The sequence below is a fragment of the Manihot esculenta genome, chromosome 2, assembly GCF_001659605.2.
Source record: "Manihot esculenta cultivar AM560-2 chromosome 2, M.esculenta_v8, whole genome shotgun sequence".
Classification (NCBI taxonomy): domain Eukaryota; kingdom Viridiplantae; phylum Streptophyta; class Magnoliopsida; order Malpighiales; family Euphorbiaceae; genus Manihot; species Manihot esculenta.
In genome coordinates this window covers 14,089,759-14,113,233 of record NC_035162.2, presented here as the reverse complement: position 1 = coordinate 14,113,233, position 23,475 = coordinate 14,089,759, and the positions used below count along the sequence as shown (strand labels likewise).

Here is a 23,475-nt window from a genome sequence, read left to right as displayed (position 1 = left end):
TTAAGTGATCATATCTCACTTTTTATAATAATTTAATTAAAAATAATTTTTTTCAAAAAATATATATTATTTAATTTATATGATATAAAATAATTTATATTTAATTTTTATAATATTTAATAATTAAAATTAACGGATTAACTAATTAATATAATTTTTAAATTTTTATAATATTTTAATATATTTTTGAAAATTAAGAGAATAATTTATGAGTTTTTTAATATTAGTAGGGTAGAAGTTGTGGTAGTGTTTGTTGATGACATTTTAGCTTACTCCAAATCTACAAGAGAATCATAATAGACATTTAAAGATGGTTCTATAAATATAGGGGATACTATCAATATTTTATAAATGAATTTTTTTTTTATAGCAGCTCCTTTGATAAAATTATTTAAAAAATATTAAATTTGAATATTTTATAAAAGAATTTTTTCTTATAGTAGCTTTTTTGATAAAATTATTTAAAAAATATCAAATTAAAAATATCAAATTTGAATGGAGTGATAAATGTGCAGAGAGCTTTGAGAAATTGAAGACGTAGTGGCATTTACACAGTACATTATCTAATATAATAAAGTGAAGGGATTAGCTGACGTAGTTTTGGAAACACTGATTCCAATGGAATAAATTATTATTCCATAATCCACTTGTGATTTGCTTCTGCCATAAGATACTCTGAAAAAACCACAGCCTCCTACAAGTTGGAAATGTTCTCTTATTTTAATGGTAAAGTTTATAAAATACTCGCAGATCATTAAGGAAAAAAAAAATAATGCTTCTTCTATCAACAAAATGCTAATAATTCTGTGGTGCTTTTGGTGCAGTGGAAAAGTGAAATTGCAAATTCGATCTTCATAAATTGGGTAAATATTCGTTAAAAATATTTTTAATTTTTAAATGGATCGAACAAATGCAAATAAAATTGAATCTTAAATCAATAAATTGAAAATATCTGTAATTTTATCTTATTTTTAATTTTAGTTAGAAGTTCTAATGTATTGTTCTTAAATTCAATTGTTGTTAATCAAATAAAATTAATTGGACAAATCATATTATAAAATTCGAATTATTAATTGGTATTGTTCAATTTTAAAACCCATTATCTTAAAAGTTAAAATTAATCATGAAAAAAATGAAGATGACTTGTAAAGGAATTGACTCAAGTCAATGACTTACTTTAATCGTTGATTAGCTAAATGTCGGTGGAATGCAAGGTAATAATATAAAAATTTATCTATTTTTAATTTAAATTTAATTATTTGATCAATGTGATTTTATTTTCATTTAATTTTTTTCATAACTAATTCAATTTGAATAGTTTTTCGCCTATATTGCTAATACTTTTTAGTTACTATATTGCATAATTAATTAAAAAGACAATATTATGTTTCTATTTTATTATTAGGTATAATAGAAAAAAATATGAAATACTCATGTTTTAACAGATTTAACCAAACTGTAAAAATTAATAAATATATAATATATTAATTATTTAAATTTGTTTATTTTCAACCGTTGAGTTTGATGTTTAAATTTAATAAAAATATCACTTAATCATTTTAATTAGTATCAAAATTAATATTTTAATTAAAAAATATAATATAAAATAATTAATTATTTTATATTATATTAAAATAATTAGTATGATGATGTGTCATTTTTTAAATTTAATCATAAAATTTAACGGTCGAGTATAAATAAATTCATATAATTAATATATAATATATTTATTAACTTTTATAGTTTATGTATATATTAAAATGCGAATAATTTAATTTTTTTTAAATTAATTAGTATTATGATGTGTTATTTTTTAAATTTAACCGTAAAACGTATAATATAAATAAATTTATATAACTAATATATAATATATTTATTAACTTTCATATATATATATATATATATATATATGTATATATTAAAATGTGAATAATTTAATTTTTTTAATAAATTATAAATATTTAAATATGATGCTTCGTATATTTATAAAACTTAACACACAAATTAGATGAAAGAAATATATATTTTATCAAATTTAAATATTATTTATTTTAAATTCTCTCATCCAAATAAATTATAAAAATTAATTTATTTACAAACACAATTTAAATTTTATTAGTCCAAATCATCATCAGTAGAGTTTTATATGAAATTATCTTTTGAATGATAATGTTACAAATATTGTTTATATTATGTTGAACATTTTCCTCAACTGCCCAGCGAAGCATCAACAAGGGTATATATTTTTATTTTTATAAATATTTTTTTAATAGCTTTTGAGAAAAGTTCTTTAACAAATATTTATATATTTTATAAAATTCAACTCCTTAATTTTATTATTAAAAAATTATTAAAAATAGAAAAAAAATTAAAAACGAAAATTTTTTCCCCCACTGGTATAGCCTCACCAGTCCCCAAAATCTGGCAAAACAACGTTATTAAATTGAACCTTATTAAACTCGATCACAAAAACATCATCTGCGCAAAGCTCATTGGAACATAATGGCCCACAATAATTGTGAAAGTAGTGTTTACTAGTAGTAAAAGTTGAGGGAATAAATTATGAAAAATTAACAGTTTAGTTAACAATTATCAAAACAGGCTGAATAGGACCAATAACTATTACACTAATCTTGGCATTTACTTATTTGGAATACTTAGAAATTTTATAAGCTATATCATGTTCATATTCTAAATTATACAACATATATCGAATGAGGTTATTAGTTAAAATCCCTCATCTACAAAGAAGATGGACGTTTTCTGCATAAATTAAAAAGGAAAAAACAACAAATTATTATTAGTAAAGCCCAAATTTAGAGATGAGCTTTGATGTAAAAAGCATGACCCAAGATTGAAGAAGGAAAGAATAAGAAAAAAATAAGTCATTTAACCCAATCACATATCATTCATTTTCTAATTCATCATTAATTGCAACAGCATAAAATTGTCAGCAATTCAAGATATCTTCATTTATTCCAAAGTCATAAAAGATTTCATAATCAATTAGGGAGGCTTCAACCGACCCAAGTAAATTTCTAACAAAATTCAGCTGATGTTGCAAAGAGTACACACCTAGTGAAAGAGCTGCCCCAACAGCCTCTCAATTACTTCAGTTTTGAGAATAGTTTTGGTGCAACCTGCGTTCAGAAATGCCAAATTTAGCTGATAAAACATGACAACGATGAAGAAAAATGCCTTACAACCATAAAAATGAAATACTTACACTTTTATCAATACAAGACCAATAATCAAAGTATTGTCCTGTGCAGTGCTTGTGTCCGGATTCGTCACCTTTAATTCTCTTAACACATGCCTATAATAAATGGATCGAATTAGACATTCAATGAGTCAATTTTATTCTCAATCACAAGAGATATCACCAGCATGTCTAAACTCTGGAATGAGTCAAAACAGCACAAGTCATCTTTAATCTAGCAGCAAGAAATGGAAAATGCACAGTCCTCTGTCAGATTGGATTGGACAATGGAAATTTTTAAAGGAGATTATAAGATTATATAAAGAAAGTCACTAACAAATTTCCTAGGATTTGAATATGAGACATAATTGGTATACATTTTTAGGAAGGCCATCCACTAGGTATGGCCATGCCAAACTACAAACAGTGAAAAAAAATTGGAGTCCTACCCTTCAAAATTTTAGCGTAAAGTGAATACTGTCAAGATTGGAACCATACCCTTGTGGTTTCAAGTCCAAAATTTGTGAAGGCAACAAGCAGCAGCCCTTGAACAATATTACTCAAGTATGATCTTCCACACCAACATGGAGTCTCAAAATGAAAGAAATATAGCTTTTACCCTCTGGCTTTTTCTAATGAAATGACTGCTCTCAAGACTCAAATTTGCATCCTTGTGCTCACCATTTGCACCAAGCAATGTCTTAATATATAGCTAAGTGAATGCATCACTCATCTTTATATTACTTGCAAATCATATTGTCAAAATTCTATTGCTCTTTACAGCAATATTTAGCTTCAAACTTCAAGATGTATAGATGCTATTCTCGTGAGTAACTCAGGGATCTGGTTTGAAACTTGTCAATCTGCAATTTGTATACTGAAAATTTCCACTTTACTGAAGCATGAGTCCAGTTCTATTTTTAATGCATGAACTTTCCATAACACAGATAAAAATTTAAATAGTTGCCTTCACGATCAGTAGTCAATAAACAAAACATAAGAAACAACCAGATAGTTGCCATTAATTATTGCATATATTGGAATTTGAAATACTGGCATTATGGTAGGAAAAAAAAGAGTAATACAATAAAATAGTTTTGGAAGCAGCTGTTGTCATTTCATTGGCAAGAAAAAATTGATCCAGGCATCGTATTCATAAGATCAATACATAGGGAGAAGAAAGGCAAACATAGACAATGAAAAGAAAAATGGAACACTCATTCTGTACTGTGGACACTTTTTGATATTAGAAAAAAATACTTCACCTCATACTCAAGTAGGGGCTTCACACATTTAGGCTTGCAAGATTCCTCAAGATACTTCTTTTGATCAACAGGTTCCTCGTCTGCCCTAAATTTGATAAATAATAGAAAAAACACATGCACAGATAAGAAACAGAACAGTTTGGAATGCAAACAATGTCCTGCACTGGTGTTTTGCACTTACAGACATGTTTGTGGGGCTTGTGAAATATGAAAATTTAGCAGAGAAATTAGATATTGAAAAGCATTCATAGTTGCACTCAAACTAAGATATACAATGGAGAAAGAGAAGTGCCTGAACATAGCAAAAAACTTCTGGTGGCAAATTAGTAGTGCTACTATAATAAGACATCATAACCATTACACAAAGAAACACAAGTCGAAAAACATAAAAACGCATGTAGATTTTCTTTTTGCATGATGTTTTTGAACTTCAAGTTGGAAATGCAGGAAAAATTTACTTTTTCCCTTTACAGAGAGAATACAAAGAAAATTTGGTCTTTCGTGCACTTCCCCTGGCACATAAAAAATGACATGGCATGAAATTCTCTGGTTCTTAGAGTCCATTTCACTTAGTTGTGTGTTCAAATGTACTGTGCATACAGTTGCTCATAGTGATCCTTGCACATACTAGCAAGGATGTTCCCAAGTCTGATTTTCCATTGTCTTTTGATCATCAAATATGTATCAACAACTGAAATCAGAAACCTCTAAAGGATAATCTCGTCTAACAAGGTAAGTAGATTCCATATGCATCTAACCCTATCCAGCAATGCAAGGAAGTGTAAATTAGATCAATACTCATGTCTTCCCGGCCTGTGTGCCTATAACTTTTTATCTCCTTTCTTTAGAAAGAAAAAATATATATATCTAAAGTTACGATTTATTTAACCTTTTCCCTTTGGTGCTTTCTCATCAACCTTTAGACTATCCTCCCTCTTTTAACACTGTCAAATTGCACCACCTCGATAGCTGCAGTACCAACCCCAAGTTTGTGGCAATAACACCCACCACATAGGTGTAAACATTTACAGGTACACTAATGCTCAACTTCAACTAACATAAAGAAAATTATATTTTCCTCCATTTCAATTATCATAGGAAGATAAAAACCCGGAAACTAACAAACTAATAAAAGCAGATTAAAACTCCAGACGCCTAGATTGAACTTTTATATGAGAGCAAGAATAACTCAATAACACCACTCATTTCAGCTAAAATAAACATGTGGGCAGAAGGCATGCTAACAGCATAGATTAACAATTAATATGGATAAGACCTTCATGATTCCATTAGCAGCATGAAACAAACATACTTTAGCTAAAATATAACAATGCTACCATGCATAAAAAATAATTAAAAAATAATATAAAGATCTCCATGTGTTTAGTGCTATCTCTTTACAAGATTAGCTCAAGCGCAAAAAGGCTCATGCACACATTTAATTGTTGCATAGTCTGACCCTCTTCTGTAATTTGTGCACCAAGAAGCATCAATGAAAGTGTCCACTACACATGCACATGGTACAAGGAATAGCAGCTAAAATCAAAACAAAATGATAAGCATGATCCCTAGACAATGTGAACTAATTCTATATATATGTAATTCCCTTTAGAAGGCCAAAAATCAGAAGCATTGCCATCTTAATGGATATGGATACTCACATTGAGAACCGAAAAGAAAGGACAAAAGTTCCCTTGACGTCAAAAGGAGTCCTTCCTGCACATTCAAAGTATCAATTCAAGCACATATGCTAATGAACCTCCCTTATACATACACACACAAATTGCTTTATCTATGTTTGTAAATCAAGACGGTAAATCACTTGCCCTATATTGCAAAAAAAAAAATCAATAGATCAATGCAACGATTTAACACAAACAACAGAAGTAATCCCAAAAAAATAAAAAATAATAATAATTCTATTGCAAATCTAGTTCATTTCATATTTCGAATACAGCAATAAAATTTTCAATTTCATCAATCACAATTTCGAATGCACCATCAAAGACGGGCTTCGGTTTCCATTACTTGTTTGGAGAAGAATATGCAATCGAACCTCGTTTGGAGAAGCAACAAGGCAGGATTCGGCGGCTTCAATGATACAATAGAGCGTGAAGAACAAACTGTAGCTTCTGGTATTCACATTTTGACTAAAGTTCGGCCGGAGTCTACAGACTGGGCGGCGATGGGCCTCAGCTTTCTGGGCTATAAGACTAACTCAGCTTGGCCCAATCTCACTTTCCAATTCAAGAAGAACCTTTCTTCCTGCCGTAGAAATAAAATAAAATGAAAATGAAGAACTGTCTGTAAACGAAAAAGTTACCCTTGTTTTTTTCCTAAGCAAAAGGAACTTTCTCCTATCTTTCTATAATACGAAAATTTATCATTGCATCCTTAAATTTTCCCTTTTCTAATCAATACATATTTTTTTAAAAGATTTACTATTTCATCATTAGAAATTATCATTATTAATAAATCAATTCCTATATTTTTAGAAATCTATTAAAACGTTTTTATTTTTTCTCTCGGTCATTTTATTCTTTTTTTCGTTAAAAATAAATAAAGGATGAGAGAAAAAAATTTAAAATCTAATTTTACTCTAAAATAAAATATTTTATTTAGTTTACGAGTATTATCATTATTAAGTCAATCACTATATTTTTTAAAATTTATTAAGACGTTCTAATTGTTTTTCACTATTAACGAAATAGTCCTCCTCTTATTCTTTCTCAAAAAAGAATAAGAAGAAAATGACGATAAAGAATAATAGGAAGAATAATAATAATAAAAAAGAATCGTTTCCTCCCCTTTAAAAAAGAAAAAAAAAGGAATTATTTTCTCTTCCTCATTAAAGAAGAAAAAAAAAAGAAGAAAATGAGAAAGAAAAAAGAAAAATCGCTTCCTTCTCCTCCTTAAAAAATAATAAAAATGAATAATAAAAAGAAAAAGAATCGTTTTCTTCTCCTTCTTAAAGAAAAAAAAAAGTAAAATTTGAAAAAATATCCAAAAAGAAGAAGAGAAAGAATTAAAAAAAAGAAGAAGAAAAAGGAAGAGTAGGAGGAGAAGGTGATTATTTGATATTTTATTATATTTTTAATTACAGAAATAGATGAAAGAGTTTTTTCATTGACGAAAAGAAAAAATAAAGACGTTCTAATTGTTTTTCACTATTAACGAAATAGTCCTCCTCTTATTCTTTCTCAAAAAAGAATAAGAAGAAAATGACGATAAAGAATAATAGGAAGAATAATAATAATAAAAAAGAATCGTTTCCTCCTCTTTAAAAAAGAAAAAAAAAGGAATTATTTTCTCTTCCTCATTAAAGAAGAAAAAAAAAAGAAGAAAATGAGAAAGAAAAAAGAAAAATCGCTTCCTTCTCCTCCTTAAAAAATAATAAAAATGAATAATAAAAAGAAAAAGAATCGTTTTCTTCTCCTTCTTAAAGAAAAAAAAAAGTAAAATTTGAAAAAATATCCAAAAAGAAGAAGAGAAAGAATTAAAAAAAAGAAGAAGAAAAAGGAAGAGTAGGAGGAGAAGGTGATTATTTGATATTTTATTATATTTTTAATTACAGAAATAGATGAAAGAGTTTTTTCATTGACGAAAAGAAAAAATAAATACGTTTTAATAGAGTTGAATCGAGTACAACATTTTTAACATATTTTTTGTTTGAAAATAATTTTTTGTGTTAAGTAGGAGCTATCATGACAAGTTCATGAGATTTTCAATTTTTTTTTGTATATCTTGTCCGATCATCTCTTATGAGAACCATTTTAACCATTAGAGTTTAAGAAAAAGAAGACATTCGAAATATGCACCCTAAAAAATTTCTACCTACACATGAAACACCATATAAAAACAAAAAGAAAAAAAAGCAAACAATCAACTTAAAACAAGATCTCCCCCATAGATTAACTCTCATGCCCAAACAATACAAACAAGCAAACAATATATATATTCTCATCTAGAAATATAGAAAGATAAAATTCACTTCGTATGTAAGAAAGGATACCGCTCACTTGATAGAGATAGGTGGCAAATAAAGAGGCCTTTTGCCTCACAAGAGAAAAAATATAGAAGAGAAAGAAAATTAAATGTTCTCCACAAGTCAGAGAAATGACTATGAATAAAAAAAATATATGGTACGTATTGGTTTGAAGAAATATATTAGCTTTAAAAAAATATTTTTAATATAAAAGAAATATAAAATTTTACAATTAAGTAGAATGGTTAACACTATTATAGTAGTAGAATTTAAACTCAATTACAGATCGATTTGAGTCAAGATTTAGGTTCAAATTGTCAGTTTGTAAAGCTTTACTATTTGAATCTATTTTATTTTGTAATAGCTTCAATTTAAAATATTTTTTTGTTCAAAGATGTCACGGTTGAAATTGGTTTTGGTTGGAGCACAGTGTAATTTTTTTACTATTATGCAATTTGTAAAATTTATATTTATAAAATATTATTTGCTATTTATTTAAATTTTTATATGAAAAATTAGGGTGAACTAATTAATTTGTATTTTTCTAAAAAAAATCTGAAGTGGACTTATTTCCATTTAGAACTGGTGGTTCGAATCGATAAATTTTTAAGCCGTTCGGTGAAATCCGTAATAGTCAATTAATATTTTCAGTCCGATTAATAAATCAGAATGGTTTAATCAGTTTCGATTTCAGTTTTGATCAATCTGGTTTCGATTCCGTTTATAGCTAGAATCGGACCCATGGCTGGATCTAGTGGAATGTAGTAGACTAAGGGCCCGCGTTTCTTTAAACAAAGGCAACGGGCCTTATAAGTAGGCCCATCGACAACCCTAGAAGAAAGTAATCACAAGCGTCTCTCACCTTCATTCCGTAGTCTATCCCTGATTTAGCTCTCTTACACTGCATTTTCCCTTACTATATATCCAGAGAAGAAAACAGACCCCTCTCTCCATCGTCAATCGCCATCTACTGATCTTCTTCGCGTTCGCATTCGATTAATTTGTGCTGTCACCGCATCACAAGTAAGCTCCCTGTGCTTTGTTTTCCTTATATTACTGCAAATTTGTGTAATTATTGATGATTATCTGATTTATTTTCACTTTTCCTGAGCTTTTTCATCGCTCAAGTTTATTATTTTAGATCTGGTCATGTACGGATGATGGTTCTTGTTCATAAAGATGCATATCTTTCTTTCTTTTTTCTTGTTTTTCTAGATTTTGATTGGTGATTTTGCAATTTAGGTTTGCCGGAGATTGCAATTTTTTCTCTTTTGGCTGCGGATTGATCATAATTCGTCGAATTAAACTTGAGTTTCTTGATGGGTCGAAAGAAGCCAACTGCGCGTGAGGAAGAGAATCCGCCCGCCGTGGGTGGTGGGAAATCAAAGAAAAAGCAGCTGGTTATCGACGATGATGAGTACTCAATTGGTACGAATTTGTCTGAGGAGCCTCAAATTCAGGAAGAGAAAGTTGCGGTTGCTGGGAAAAAGAAGGGCAAAAAGGGGAATCAAAAAGGTGTGCATACTAAAGAGGAGGATGAGGAAAAGCAGGACGTAGAAGAGGAAGAAGAAGCACAGGAGATTGTCTTTGCGGGAAAGAAGAAGTCGAAAGGAAAGAAGAGCGGGGGTAACAGTGTGTTTTCAGCATCAAGCTTTGGATTACTAGGAGATGAAGATAATGATGATGAGGAGAAATCTGATTTAACAGGTGATAAAGATAGTGATGTAGAGGATGAACCAGTTGTAAGCTTCACTGGAAAGAAAAAATCATCAAAGAAGGGTAACAAGAGTGGCACTAGTTTGTTTAGTGCTGCAGCTGATCTGCTCGATGATGATAATGAAGGGGACGTGATTGATGAAACTGAGAATGGTGGTGATGATATGCCAGTTATTGAGTTTACTGGGAAAAAGAAGTCCTCCAAGGGTGGCAAGAAGGGGGGTGGTAGTGTGTTTGCAGCAGCTAGTTTTGATGTGTTAGATGACAACGAGGAGGAGGAGAAGAAGGATGAGGATGAAGATGCTGCCGCTATTACTTTCTCAGGTAAAAAGAAGAAGTCATCCAAGTCTACCAAGAAGGGTGGTAATAAGTTCAGCTCAGCATTTCTTGATGAGGAGATTGATGAAGAGGCTTCTGTGTCTGGTTCTGTTAAAACTAGCGATACAGCAGAAGTTGAGGATGAAGATGGGCTGGTTATTGCATTCACAGGTAAAAAGAAGTCATCTAAGAAAAAAGGAAATTCTCATAGTGTTTCTTCCACATTGAATGATGGGGAAGGAAGTGAGACTGCTGACATGGCTGAGCAACCACCTAGCATTGTTGAAGCTAGTGATACTCGGGTTCACATAGGTAATGAGATTGCCGAAACTTCAAAGAACAAGAAGAAAAAGAAGAATAAAAGTGGAAGGACAGCTCAAGAAGAGGAAGATTTGGATAAGCTTCTTGCAGAGCTTGGTGATGGGCTGCCAGTTGAAAAACCCTCTGCACCCCCTCCCCAAGTGGAGAGTGTTCAGGTGCAGCCTGATCCAGTTGCATCAGCGGATGCTGCAGGTGAGAAGGAAGTTGAAGAAGAAAAGGAGGAGTCTGCTGCTGCAAAGAAGAAGAAAAAGAAGAAGGAGAAGGAGAAGGAGAAGAAAGCTGCAGCTGCAGCTGCAGCTGCTTCAGAAAGGAGGGAAGAAAAAGTGGAAGAAGCAAAAATAGAAACAAATGAACCAAAAAAGAGTGATACGAAAAGTAAAGCTGCTGAGAAGAAAGTGCCAAAGCATGTTAGAGAGATGCAAGAAGCAATTGCTAGGCGAAAAGAGATGGAGGAGAGGAAGGCCAGAGAGGAAGAGGAGAAGAGAAGGAAAGAAGAAGAGGAAAGGCGTAGACAAGAAGAACTTGAGAGACAAGCAGAAGAGGCAAGGCGCAGGAAGAAGGAAAGGGAAAAGGAGAAACTGTTGAAGAAGAAACAAGAAGGCAAGCTCTTAACAGGAAAGCAGAAGGAAGAACAAAGGCGTTTAGAGGCTATGAGGAATCAAATACTTGCTAATGCTGGTATTACCATCCCAACAGGAGACAAAGAAGGTGCACCAACAAAAAGACCCAAGTACCAGTCCAAGAAGTCAAAACCAACTCATAATCATGCAAATGGTGCTGCTCCAACTAAGGTGGAAGAAAATGTTGAAAAAAAAGAAAAAGAGCATGAACAACAAGATGCTGAGCCTGAAGTAGAATCGATGGAATTAGAGAAGGTTGAAGAGGAGGAATCAGTGAATGTGGAAGAGAAACCACAAGTTGTCAATGGAGCTGATGAGAATGGAATGGAGCAAGATGATGATGATGAGGAGGAATGGGATGCAAAGAGCTGGGATGATGTTAACCTTAATGTTAAGGGCGCTTTTGATGATGAGGAGATTGATTCTGAACCTGAAACTGTTGTAAAGAAAGAGACAAAAAGTGCTGCTTTGGCTTCTCAAAGTTCAGGTTAGTTTCATTGCCTAATTTTCTTTTTGGACCAGAATTTTTTTATTCTCTTCTCCATTTGCTTTTTCTTTTGATTGCTGCTCGATTATATAGATTTTTTTAATATATTTATTTTACAGTGCCCCCGGCAGCCTCAAAGCCTGCGCCAGTTTTGCCCCAAATGCCTCTTCCCTCGCAGCCAGTTAGATCTCAGGATGCTGAAAATAAGAAATCTCAACCTGAAGTTGATACTACCGACAAAAATAGGAGAAAAGATATTGTTGGAAAAAATAAAACATCACCTTCAGATGCCACCCCTAAACAGGGTGAAGAAAACCTCCGTTCTCCTATTTGCTGTATTATGGGCCATGTCGATACTGGTAAAACCAAGTTGCTGGATTGTATCCGAGGCACTAATGTTCAGGAAGGTGAGGCTGGGGGTATAACACAGCAGATTGGTGCAACATACTTTCCTGCTGAGAACATTAGGGAGAGAACAAAGGAATTAAAAGCTGATGCAAAATTGAAAGTCCCTGGTCTTTTGGTTATTGATACACCTGGTCATGAGTCCTTTACAAATCTGCGGTCAAGGGGTTCAGGTTTGTGCGATATTGCGATCTTGGTGGTTGACATTATGCATGGCTTGGAGCCTCAAACAATAGAATCACTCAATCTCTTGAAGATGAGAAATACAGAATTCATTGTTGCATTGAATAAGGTGAGGTTATATCATCAGTATTATTATTTTAATCAAGAAGAGCTTTTGCTTTACCACCCCTCACTGATGATGATTTGCGTTATTACCTTTTACATATTTGCAGGTGGACAGACTCTATGGATGGAAAGTTTGCCGCAATGCACCAATAGTGAAGGCAATGAAGCAACAGTCAAAGGATGTGCAAAATGAATTCAATATGAGACTTACACAGGTCGTGCACATTTGACACTTTGATTTTTTTTTTTTCTATTTCAGTTTGCTCTTCCATGCTAAAATTTTCTATTTGTGTTTTTATTTGGATTTCAGATTATAACTCAATTCAAGGAACAAGGGCTAAATACTGAACTGTACTATAAAAACAAGGAAATGGGAGAAACTTTCAGTATTGTCCCTACAAGTGCTATTAGGTAATCATTGACCCTATTTCCCCCTCTCTAATCCTCTTTAGTTGTCAAATCCACTTGTATTTGTACCATTGCTTGTTTTATGGGTCAGGTACTAATATGCTAACTTTTCCCCTTTTTCAGTGGAGAAGGCATTCCTGACTTATTATTGTTACTGGTTCAATGGACTCAAAAAACTATGGTTGAGAAACTCACATTTAGCAATGAAGTGCAGGTATGCTTACTTTCCGAGCTCTTCTATTTCAGTGAATGTACTGCCTTAAGAAATGCAACTTTTTTTTTATCGTTCTTTTGTTTTGCCAGTGTACTGTGTTGGAGGTCAAGGTCATTGAAGGCCATGGAACAACAATTGATGTGGTGTTAGTCAATGGTGTTCTTCATGAGGGAGATCAAATAGTTGTTTGTGGCTTGCAGGTATGCTCAAATCTTCTTCATTTTGAGGGGAGGATAAAAATTATAATCTGGCTAAGTTATTTGCTTTACAGGGGCCCATTGTTACAACTATTCGAGCATTATTGACACCCCATCCCATGAAGGAGATCCGGGTTAAGGTACTTTTTTTTTCCAAATATTCTGTCATGTCTTTTAACTTTGTAGATCTGTTGTTCAATGTATAAAATGATGTGAAAGAGGTTTATTAGTAGAAAACTTGTATGTTAAGACAGAAAAGTTGTGTTACGCTCGGGAGGGATTGCTAAAATTACATGATTCTGCATCCCTTGTGATATTTATGCATTTTTTCAAGTACATGCTGTCCAGCTGTATTTTCTTTTGTTAAATGAACTTGAAATGGCAGTGCATTGATAGATAAAAATTATGCCAGTAGGTCATGTGAAACTTAAAATAGTTGCAAAAAGTGCAAATAAACCCCTGAATTTTTCATCAAAGTCCAAATAATCCCAATTTAATCTTTTTTACCAAATAAAATAATAAGTCCTGAAAACACATAAAATATAGGGTTACACCTTAGTTTTTGAGTATTAAGCTAGTTTTTGAGTTTTAGCTTAATTAACGGATCGATCCCTCTATTTTTAGAATCAAATACTTAAATTCCTGAGTTTTGAATCTGTCCAAATTAGGGGTCCTCTGTTAATTTTCTCCATTAACAATACATAAAATGACTCTTTTGTCTATGTTAAATTAATTATATTTTAATTTAAGTGAAAACCTAGCCTTTAACCCAATTTATTTCCTTTTCTTTTACTTCCCTTAATTGCTTCCCTTCTACTTCCAAACCCAATCCTTCTAATAATCAATGAAGGTTTTTAGCATTCTTCAAGGTTAAAACCTACACCTTGTCAAACTTTCCTTCAATTCTCTTTTTCTCCAAAAGCATCCTGCACCACCCACTTCCTAGGTAAATCAAAGTTCCTTCATTACCCACTTTTCTTCCTTCAATCCGCACACTTGATTATGAGCATGCAGGACATATGCAGCCAAGACTTTTATCCATGAAGACCACCAGTATTTTCCTCTGTTCTTTTAAAGCCTCTAAACTCCAATAAATTTCTCCCCTTTACTACTAATTTTGGAAAGACTGGAATTAAGAATTGAACCCGATTCTCAACCTTCTTCAAAGTTAAACCCTTTGGCAATTGTTTCCGTACAAAACATTAATCAAGGTAGCATTTTTATGTCTTTTTCCCCAAAATTGGATCTACAGTGATATCTCTTGTGGCTAGCTGCATCAACTTGGGTCTGCATCATCTTTTTTCTTTTTTCAGAGTTGCTGCTGAAATTTTATTGTGGTAATTCGGTTCTTTTTTCCAAGTTGCATTCTTTTGCAAAATATTGGTCTTCCGTGTCAAATTTTTTCTTGGGGTGTTTTGGTCTTGCTTTGGAGGTGGTTTCCCAAGAGTTGATAAATCAGGCTCAGTGTCCTCTCCTGAAACTGTTGGAGTCATTTATGTTGTTAGATTCGTGGTTTTAGTTTTAGTAGGTGGATATGCCATGTTGTTTTATGAAAGAATCACCTTCATATGAATCTATCACCTTCATTTATTATTACTTTAGAGGTTATTCAGGCTATGAGAATCTACGAAGCCAAGGATAGCAAAAAAAAAACCTTTAGAGATGAGACCAGATTCTGGCGATTCTTTCATGTTGAAAAGAGTGAGAAAGTAGAGTATGATGGTGTAGAGAAAGATGAGGGTGTTTTTGGAATGTAGAATTTTTTTCTACTTTTTATTGTTAACTGATTTTATGGACAGAAGGATGTCCAATTTGAATGGATCTAAAATTCAGAGATTTAAGTGTTTGATTCTAAGAATAGAGGGATTGATTCGTTAATTATGCTAAAACTCAGGGACTAAAGTATAATTTATCCTAAAATATATTTTTAATAATAAAATATTATTTGCAGTAAATTTTTAAATATTAAATTTGTTTTCAATTTTTAGTTAAAACAATAATTAAGTAAAAACTAAAAAGTTCAAGAATAAAAGTAAAAAATAATTTTTAATATTTAAATATACAGGAAATAGTGTTCTATTATTAAAAACATATTTATTAGGTCTAAACTTGTTCAAACTTAAGGGTAAGTTCAGGTATTTATTTGACCAAAAAAGTTAAAATTAGGCTTATTTGGATTTTGATGAGAAGTTGAAGGGCTTATTTGCAATAATATGGGAGTTGCCTTAATGATAAATCGCTTACTTCTTCTCCTGTCTTCCCGTATTTAAATGGCATGTTAAATATGAATAGTTCCATTGTAGAGAATTTAATTTGTTGAATATCTCAAGCCTTTTTGTCACTTTGGACGTATTTTTCCTTTGGTCAAGTTTATTGATTTTTGTTTTGGAAGGTCAAAAAGAGTAACAATTACAGCTGGGATAGCTTATCCTCCTAAGTTTAGCAACAGATATAGCAACAAACAAATAATAAAATGGCTTCCAACCATACAGAACAGTGCTTAAAGGCACTACTCTGAACCCTCGAAAGTGGAAGCCAAAAAAGAAGACTGGTTCAGGCTTGTTATCACTTCATTGTTTGAGAACTTCTGAAAATATGATCCTCTCATGTGGTTTACTAGTTGTGTGATGATCTAGATATTCATGCATCATATTATCTTTCACATGAATCCCCAATTGTACATTCTTTCTCTATCTCTTTCCCTTTCTCTCTCTCTCCCCCCTTATATACTCACACACACACATATAGCACATTGGATGTTGATTTATTGGTCGTCTAATTTCAGGGTACGTACCTACACCATAAAGAGATCAAGGCTGCACAGGGCATCAAGATCACTGCACAGGTGATTTTATTTTGATAGTATAGAAATAAAATGCCAATTCTAAGCAAATATATGGCCCTGTATACATATTCATGGCACTTGTGTAATGCATTTTCAATATTCATCGACTGTTGACTATTCCTGTTAAATGAATTCTGATTTCCTTTTTTTTCTCTCTCTTAATGTAGGGCCTTGAGCATGCTATTGCTGGCACAGGTCTATATGTGGTAGGACCTGATGATGATTTGGATGATGTCATGGAATCTGCAATGGAGGACATGAGGTCGGTGATGAGCCGGATTGACAAGAGTGGTGAGGGGGTTTATGTCCAAGCATCTACCCTTGGGTCATTGGAAGCATTGCTGGAGTTTTTGAAGTCACCGGCGGTGAGCATTCCTGTTAGTGGCATAGGCATAGGCCCAGTACATAAGAAGGATGTTATGAAGGCCAGTGTAATGCTTGAGAAGAAAAAGGAATATGCCACTATCTTGGCATTTGATGTCAAAGTGACGCAAGAAGCTCGAGAACTTGCAGATGAATTGGGTGTAAAGATTTTCCTTGCTGATATTATCTATCATTTATTTGATCAATTCAAGGCTTATATTGACAACCTAAAGGAAGAAAAAAAGAAGGAAGCTGCAGATGAAGCCGTCTTCCCATGCATTCTCAAGATTTTACCAAATTGCATTTTCAATAAGAAAGATCCAATTGTCTTGGGAGTTGATGTTATTGATGGCATAGCCAAGGTATATGCTGTTTTGAGGTCATTTATGGTTTTCTGTCCCCTACTTAATCATTGTAAGCATGTGCTTGGTCTGGATCTGAGCAGGAAACAGAACCAGAATTGGACCGGTGGTTCTGGTCCTAAGGACTGGGATTTGATACTGGACCGCAGGTTCCATTGATCTTCTCTCAGTTGCAGTTCAATAATTCAGTTCAATCCCATTTGATCAAATCTGAGAGTCATAGTTTTTTAAAATCCTATTAAGAAGTGAAAAATCTGGATTTTAACGTGGATTGTTCCAGTCCAGTTGTAGTCCTGTTCAAGATAGTTCTGGTCATATCTGGGTTTTACTGGTACTTGTCCATTGTAGTTCCAAACCAGAATGGAGCCACCATGTCTTTGTGCTCAAGTTCGTGAAAAGTGATCAGTTTATGACATACATGGCCTTGTATGTTGGATGAGTGTGTGAAATTTGGACATTTAGCCCCAGTATCAAACGAGTTAGGCTTCCTATTTCGTGTTAAGCCAGTGCCAGAATCTGGCCACACATTCACCCTAGCCTAGGTTAGCCAATTTCCCATATGTTATTTAAAATGGTGCCAATGCTAATAGACAAAATTATCAGTTTACATGTGTTATGTCATAAACCCTCGTCTGTTACACTGCAAGTATTTGTGGTATTAGCTGAACCCTCGTCTGTTACTCTCTCTTCTCGCAGATTGGGACTCCAATTTGTATTCCTGAAAGAGATTTTATTGACATTGGTCGGATTGCATCCATTGAGAATAACCATAAACCTGTTGACTATGCCAAGAAGGGCCAGAAGGTGGCCATTAAGGTACGGTTAATTGTTATTTGTTCAGTTTATTTTTTTGTTAACCTCTATATTCAATTTGGTCTACTTTTCCATTGTATCAAAAAACTATTAGATTTGGTCTGACTTGGGGTGTTTTGTGGGATTTGGCAGATTGTCGGCTCCAACTCTGAGGAGCAGCAAAAAATGTTTGGCAGACATTTTGAGATTGAAGATTTACTCATCAGCCACATATCAAGGAGGTCGATTGATATTCTGAAAGCTAATTATCGGGTAAGTTTAACTTAGATCTGGACAGAATAATGTGAAATTAATTTAATTGTAGGATATATTATAATTGCTTTATGGCTTGACTTTGAATTATCATTTATAGGATGATCTGTCCATGGATGAGTGGAAGCTGGTCGTGAAACTTAAGAACATTTTCAAGATACCTTAGATGTAAAGTAATATTATTGGCTGCATGTGTTTTCACAAATGCTTAAATCTTGCATCGGTCGTCTCTAATGTAAAGACGCAGAGGTTTTGTTCAAGGGATACAGGTTCGATTTCGAGACCATACGATTAAAATGGATGTCAAATTTCATAAATAAAGAGTATGTTGAGGCGATGGAAAGCGAATCCCAATTTCTCCTTCATGAGGAGGCCTTTTGTCCAAACTGATGGAGCGGGAATGGTTATCATGATGATGCCTTGCTGGATTTTGGTATATGTTCATTTACGCGGTGGTGATAAATAGGAAGAGTTCTATGTAATCAAGCAATTACAGGGTTATATAAAGCTGGAGAATTGTGACTGATGGCTGATGCTAACCTCATCTATTTGGTGGAAAATTTTCTCCAGTTCTCTGTTAACAAATTCTTTTTCATGGTAATTTTGATGGAGCATTATGAAATCTTTTTGTTTGGCTGTTTGCAATAAAATAAGTTCGGTCATGATTTGTTTTCATATTTCTGAGTTATGGGGTCACCCCTTGTGATCTTCCCCGCTGAAAGTCACTTGGTTCTCTGTTTCAAACATGTGGTTATTGTTTTTCTTTTTCTTTTTTTATTTATATTTTTATAAATATAAATAAGTATTCAAGTAAATTTATGTTAATAACGTTTGCTGTGAATGCTAAATTTTGATTTGTTTTAAATTAATTAAATTGAGAATCATGCATGTGTTTGGAGTTGCTTGTAGTAATGTATTTGAAATTTAGTTCTAGGATTTTTTTAGCCGCAAAAATTTTGCATTAATTATTTTTTCAGGGATAGCCTTCAATCAATTTGCCACTAAGGTGCCTTTTTGTAGGGCTTTAGCTACTCTATTTGCAGCTCCTTTAATATTGGAAGGAGATATTTTGAAACTCATCTGTACATAGCGGCATTGATTTTCCATATAGTCAGATTTCGAGTCTTTAATTGCTAAAAATGAAAGTAGCGGAATCAGATTCTATATCAATGAAAAAATATCAGACCCTCCAGTACTGCTGCAGCCTCACCTTGCCTGAACAAACTTTGCAACTCCATCAATACTGTGACCCCTCTCATTTCCAGCAATAGTTGCTTGGTTTATTTGTGAAAGAATTTTGTATGTATATTTATAGATGTGTTTCTATGTCTGGATTTTTTTAAATATTTATACAAAACTTACTCCAAATTATGAAGTTATTGTGAATAATATATATATTTTTTTTTTGGAATTTGTTTAGGATTAGGGTATATGATCAATTCTATTAAATAAAGATAAACATTTTGAACTTGTTATTTTCCCAGTGAACTGAAAAGGGCTGCACCTCAAGTAAAACCTATATGCTTGCTATATATATGCATAATACATCAAGAAAAAAGATTGTCCAAAGGAGAGAAATATAACGTACAGTTTTTATAAAAGAGAAAACAACACTCGACTTCTTTCCAAATTCTTCGGAGAATATCTTATTTCACCCATAATAATTTCATCCATATGGAACAATTAAGAACTCACATTTGACAACGAATGTGTTGGAAGAATTATTATTAGATATCTAGATTTTTTAAAAAAATTTATTAATCGTTTTTATTTCAAAATTAATATGTTATTATATTTTGTAAAATTAAACTTTTTAATTATTTTATAAGTCTTTTACATATTATATTGTGTATTTCCTATAATTTAAAACATATGTATTATTTAATTTCTTTAATTTTAAATATTTATTTAGTTTCTTTAACAGATTTTTTTTTCTGATTGAAGAATATCAATTTAATTTTATAAAATATGAAAATATTTTAATTGAATAATTTTAAAATAAAAAAATTCAGAAAATGTAATTCTCCCATTTTATTATTTTCATACCACTACTTTCATTTGCTGGTGGTTTTCCGAGGAAGAATTTGAAAGTAAATATAACTTTTTAAAATAATCATTAGTATTTTATTTGTGAATAAAATATTTTGAAAAAAAATTAAACCTTTAAATGTTACAATATACATATATACATATATATAATTCACCAAATAAGTGGATTGAGAAATTTTTGATGATTACTTAGATTGTTAATTAAGCTGAAACCTCTGGTTGACTCCATCCGGTTCAAGAGGAAATATTTGGTGTCTAAGAGTAACGCGTTGATATAATAATCTCAATCAATAAAATTAAAATATTTATTATTTTATTATTAAAATATATCAAATAAATAAAAATAATTATAATTTATTAAATTATTTTTATTTATATATTATAATATAATTAAATAAATTAATATATCATATCAACGTGTCACGTGACATTCCGTACGTATTATATAATTTCAGATTTTTCACATTAGTTACAAATTCACATCTTCCATGTCGACCTAGAATCAGCTTTGAGTCAAACCATGAAAAGGCGGCTCACCTTTTTGATGGTCGGAGTCGGAGTCGGAAGTCATTTGAGTGTCAACCATGGATTGTAATTTTGAGAAACCTCATCCTAAAAATATTCCACTCTTCTATTCAAAATTTTTAAACATTAAAAAAACTTTTCATTATTTTAAAAACCTCTCCCAAATAAAGGCTAAATTATAATAAACTTTATAACTACAGTCAATTAAAAAATTAAAAAAAACAAAAAGTTCTGTTTTTCTCTTAATTTTTTATTTTTTATGTTAGTTTCGGTCAAAAAATATATATATAATAAAAATAAATAAAATTCGATCCGTTAAAGTTCAATAATTGAATATAATAAGAGTATCTTTTAGTGCAAGTAATGAAATTAAATCACAAGAAAGATGAGCTAAGACGCAACAGGTAATTTAACAGACTTCAGTTCTTGCTTTCTTCCACTGCAAATCTTACACCCAAACCAACATTATTTCCATGCTAATCTTACACCTTCTCATGCCCAAAACACAACCCAACATACCCACAAATTTAAAAAAAAAAAAAAAAAAAAAACCTTTGCAGTTGCACAAATCATTTCAAATTGACCTCTAAATCAGAGGGCACTTGACCCAATCAACTTGGTTAGTCCAAAGGTTATAGCCATAGCCATTAGCCCACCAACCAAAACCCTAGCAGAAGACCTAACCGCTGGTGCCTTCCCCAACACAGCCCCTAACCATCCAAAGACCAACAAAGCCAAACTCACTGCACCAACTACAGCACCCAGCCTCACCTTGTAGTTCCTTATAAAAGAAGCAGACAATAGCGGCACCATTGCACCAACTGAAAATGCAAGAGCTGAGGCTGCAGCTGCTTGCAGTGGATTTGGCAAGCTCTCTTTCTCTTCTTCTTCTCCATTTTCTTGTTTCCTTTCATTATTACTAGCTTCTCTTTGCTGGTCTCTCTTCATTTGAGCCAACTCGATATCCAGCTGTGAGTACACAGAAACGAACTCTCCTATCGCCATACTACAAGCTCCGGCAACCATCCCTGCAAACCCAGTAAGTATCATGGCCTTAATGTCTTGTTTCACAGCACCAACGCCCATCATCAACGATGCAGTGGAGACTAAACCATCGTTGGCCCCAAGAACAGCTGCACGTAGCCATTGTGCTCTTTTTGAGTAGTCAAAGTCGTCCTTGTTATTGGGTTCTTCAAGCTCTAGTGCTGTTTCCTGTTGCTCAACATCATTGATTGCTAGAGGAAACTTATAATTATCGGCGTTGATTGCCATAGAAGAAAATGATGAAGGACTGAAAAAGATGAATTTGTATTAAGAAAAGGAGAGATCAATGTGTTTAAGTGTGGAGGCCACACGCCCTTGAGAAGGGTATTTATAGAGAAATGAAACTTGTTGTGGAGTAGATGGTGGAGGCAAATGTGGGGTATGGCCACTAATGGAAGAAGAAGAAGAAGAAGAAGATAATACGTATATTTTTATTTATTTAATTGAAAGCTATGGTGATAAAAATACATTGTTGATCAAGAATTAAAAATGCCAAATACTAAGGTTTTTTCATTTATATATAACCAAACAAAGCTGACTCCCAGAATGACAATAACAATGCATGGTGGAAAAGAAAAGAAAAGAAAAGAAAATGATGTATGGGGTTGGTCCAAGGAGTTAATTTTAGTATTAATTCAAAAATAATCTCTCTCTCTATATATAGTTACCTTCTCATATCAGGATAAAGTCTCTGAGCTAATTAAGAACTCATCAACAGCAAACAAAAACAATGGAATTAAGATCCAACCCTTTTTTCATCATCAACTTAACTGTGACTTTCCTCAAGAAAATTTTAAATACAGATAGAAAAACACAGTGTTTGCACATATTTATATAACAATTTAGAAAAATGAAAGAGCTAAATATTTACTGAAGAAAAGAAATTAACTAAGAGAATGAAGAACAGAAGCACATTAATTTTCTGGTAATAATGAGAGGATACAAAAAAAATTAAAGGGATGGAATGATTCTATCTATTTAGTCATCCCAAAACAGAAGACCTTCGCTTTAAGTCTTGCAGTTATAAGCTCATCTGTCATGACAAAAGCATGACTGCAACAGGACAAAAACAATGAAAACAGTCAGTTGCACATCATATATATATATATATAATTCAGTATCCGAAAATCACTGACTCTATTTCGCATCTGTTAATTCAGTATCTGAAAATCACTGACTCTATTAATTCAAATCCGCATATATTAATTTAAATTCACACCAGACAATAATACATTTATTTCTAAATTTTAAAGATATTTTATATTCAAATTTAAATTTCAAATCACTAGATTATATAAAAAATTTGAGTAGAATTTGTTCAATCTACCTTGTAATTTAATTTCCATGGGTTCTTGGATTTTACCAGCTTTTATAATATATACATATAATTTTTTCCTTCTTTTGCATTTTAACAATGATTTGGTTTCTTTCCATTTTTGCTTACCCATTAACTACGTTTTGCTGTATTTGTGATTTTTATACCACATGTATTATCATCTTATGATATGCCTTCTCTCTTCTTTTGGTTTTGGTCAGGAAATAGTTGATTTCCCCCCATAATATTTAGCTCTACAACTATAAGGAAAAATCAAGAGGCATAAATATTAATTTTAACATAAATTAAGGATTAAAATAAATGATGTATTTAAGGATATTTTTGCTATTTCTAAGATAATTAATGAAAAATTAGATAAAAAAGACTTCTAAATTAATTAATGAAATTAAAGTATAAAAATCTAAACAATTGAGTTTTAATTAACATATATAAATTAAAAATTATATAGTAAAGTAATTTACCT

The 23,475-nt window shown here is 32.0% G+C and overlaps 3 protein-coding genes across 4 annotated transcripts; 1 reads left to right on the top strand and 2 right to left on the bottom strand.

Moving 5' to 3' along the window:
• Window positions 1-2,870: 2,870 nt before the first annotated feature.
• On the bottom strand, window positions 2,871-6,649 carry LOC110607576 (cytochrome b-c1 complex subunit 6-1, mitochondrial). The gene is made up of 5 exons (XM_043952567.1): window positions 6,521-6,649; window positions 6,126-6,180; window positions 4,465-4,549; window positions 3,227-3,316; window positions 2,871-3,140 (listed from the first exon to the last, which is right to left on the bottom strand). Coding segments are annotated over exons 2-5 (210 nt in total). The 5' UTR covers window positions 6,128-6,180; window positions 6,521-6,649; the 3' UTR covers window positions 2,871-3,107.
• Window positions 6,650-9,303: 2,654 nt separating this feature from the next.
• Window positions 9,304-18,733, top strand: LOC110607364 (eukaryotic translation initiation factor 5B). Of its 2 annotated transcripts, none has more exons than XM_021746457.2 (13): window positions 9,304-9,472; window positions 9,692-11,911; window positions 12,031-12,608; window positions 12,712-12,819; window positions 12,915-13,015; window positions 13,136-13,226; window positions 13,316-13,426; window positions 13,498-13,563; window positions 16,209-16,268; window positions 16,436-16,993; window positions 17,690-17,809; window positions 17,939-18,058; window positions 18,159-18,733. In XM_021746457.2, the coding sequence occupies exons 2-13, from the start codon at window positions 9,769-9,771 to the stop codon at window positions 18,222-18,224; spliced, it is 4,122 nt and encodes a 1,373-aa protein (XP_021602149.1). In that variant the 5' UTR covers window positions 9,304-9,472; window positions 9,692-9,768; the 3' UTR covers window positions 18,225-18,733. The 2 variants fall into 2 exon arrangements, with proteins under 2 accessions (XP_021602149.1, XP_021602158.1); XM_021746466.2 differs by having other exon boundaries at window positions 9,305-9,472; window positions 9,665-11,911.
• Window positions 18,734-20,961: 2,228 nt separating this feature from the next.
• On the bottom strand, window positions 20,962-22,065 carry LOC110608749 (vacuolar iron transporter homolog 1). Its single transcript, XM_021748038.2, has one exon. It carries the CDS (start codon window positions 21,902-21,904, stop codon window positions 21,224-21,226), a length of 681 nt encoding a protein of 226 aa, XP_021603730.1. The 5' UTR covers window positions 21,905-22,065; the 3' UTR covers window positions 20,962-21,223.
• Between the last annotated feature and the right edge of the window lie 1,410 nt (window positions 22,066-23,475).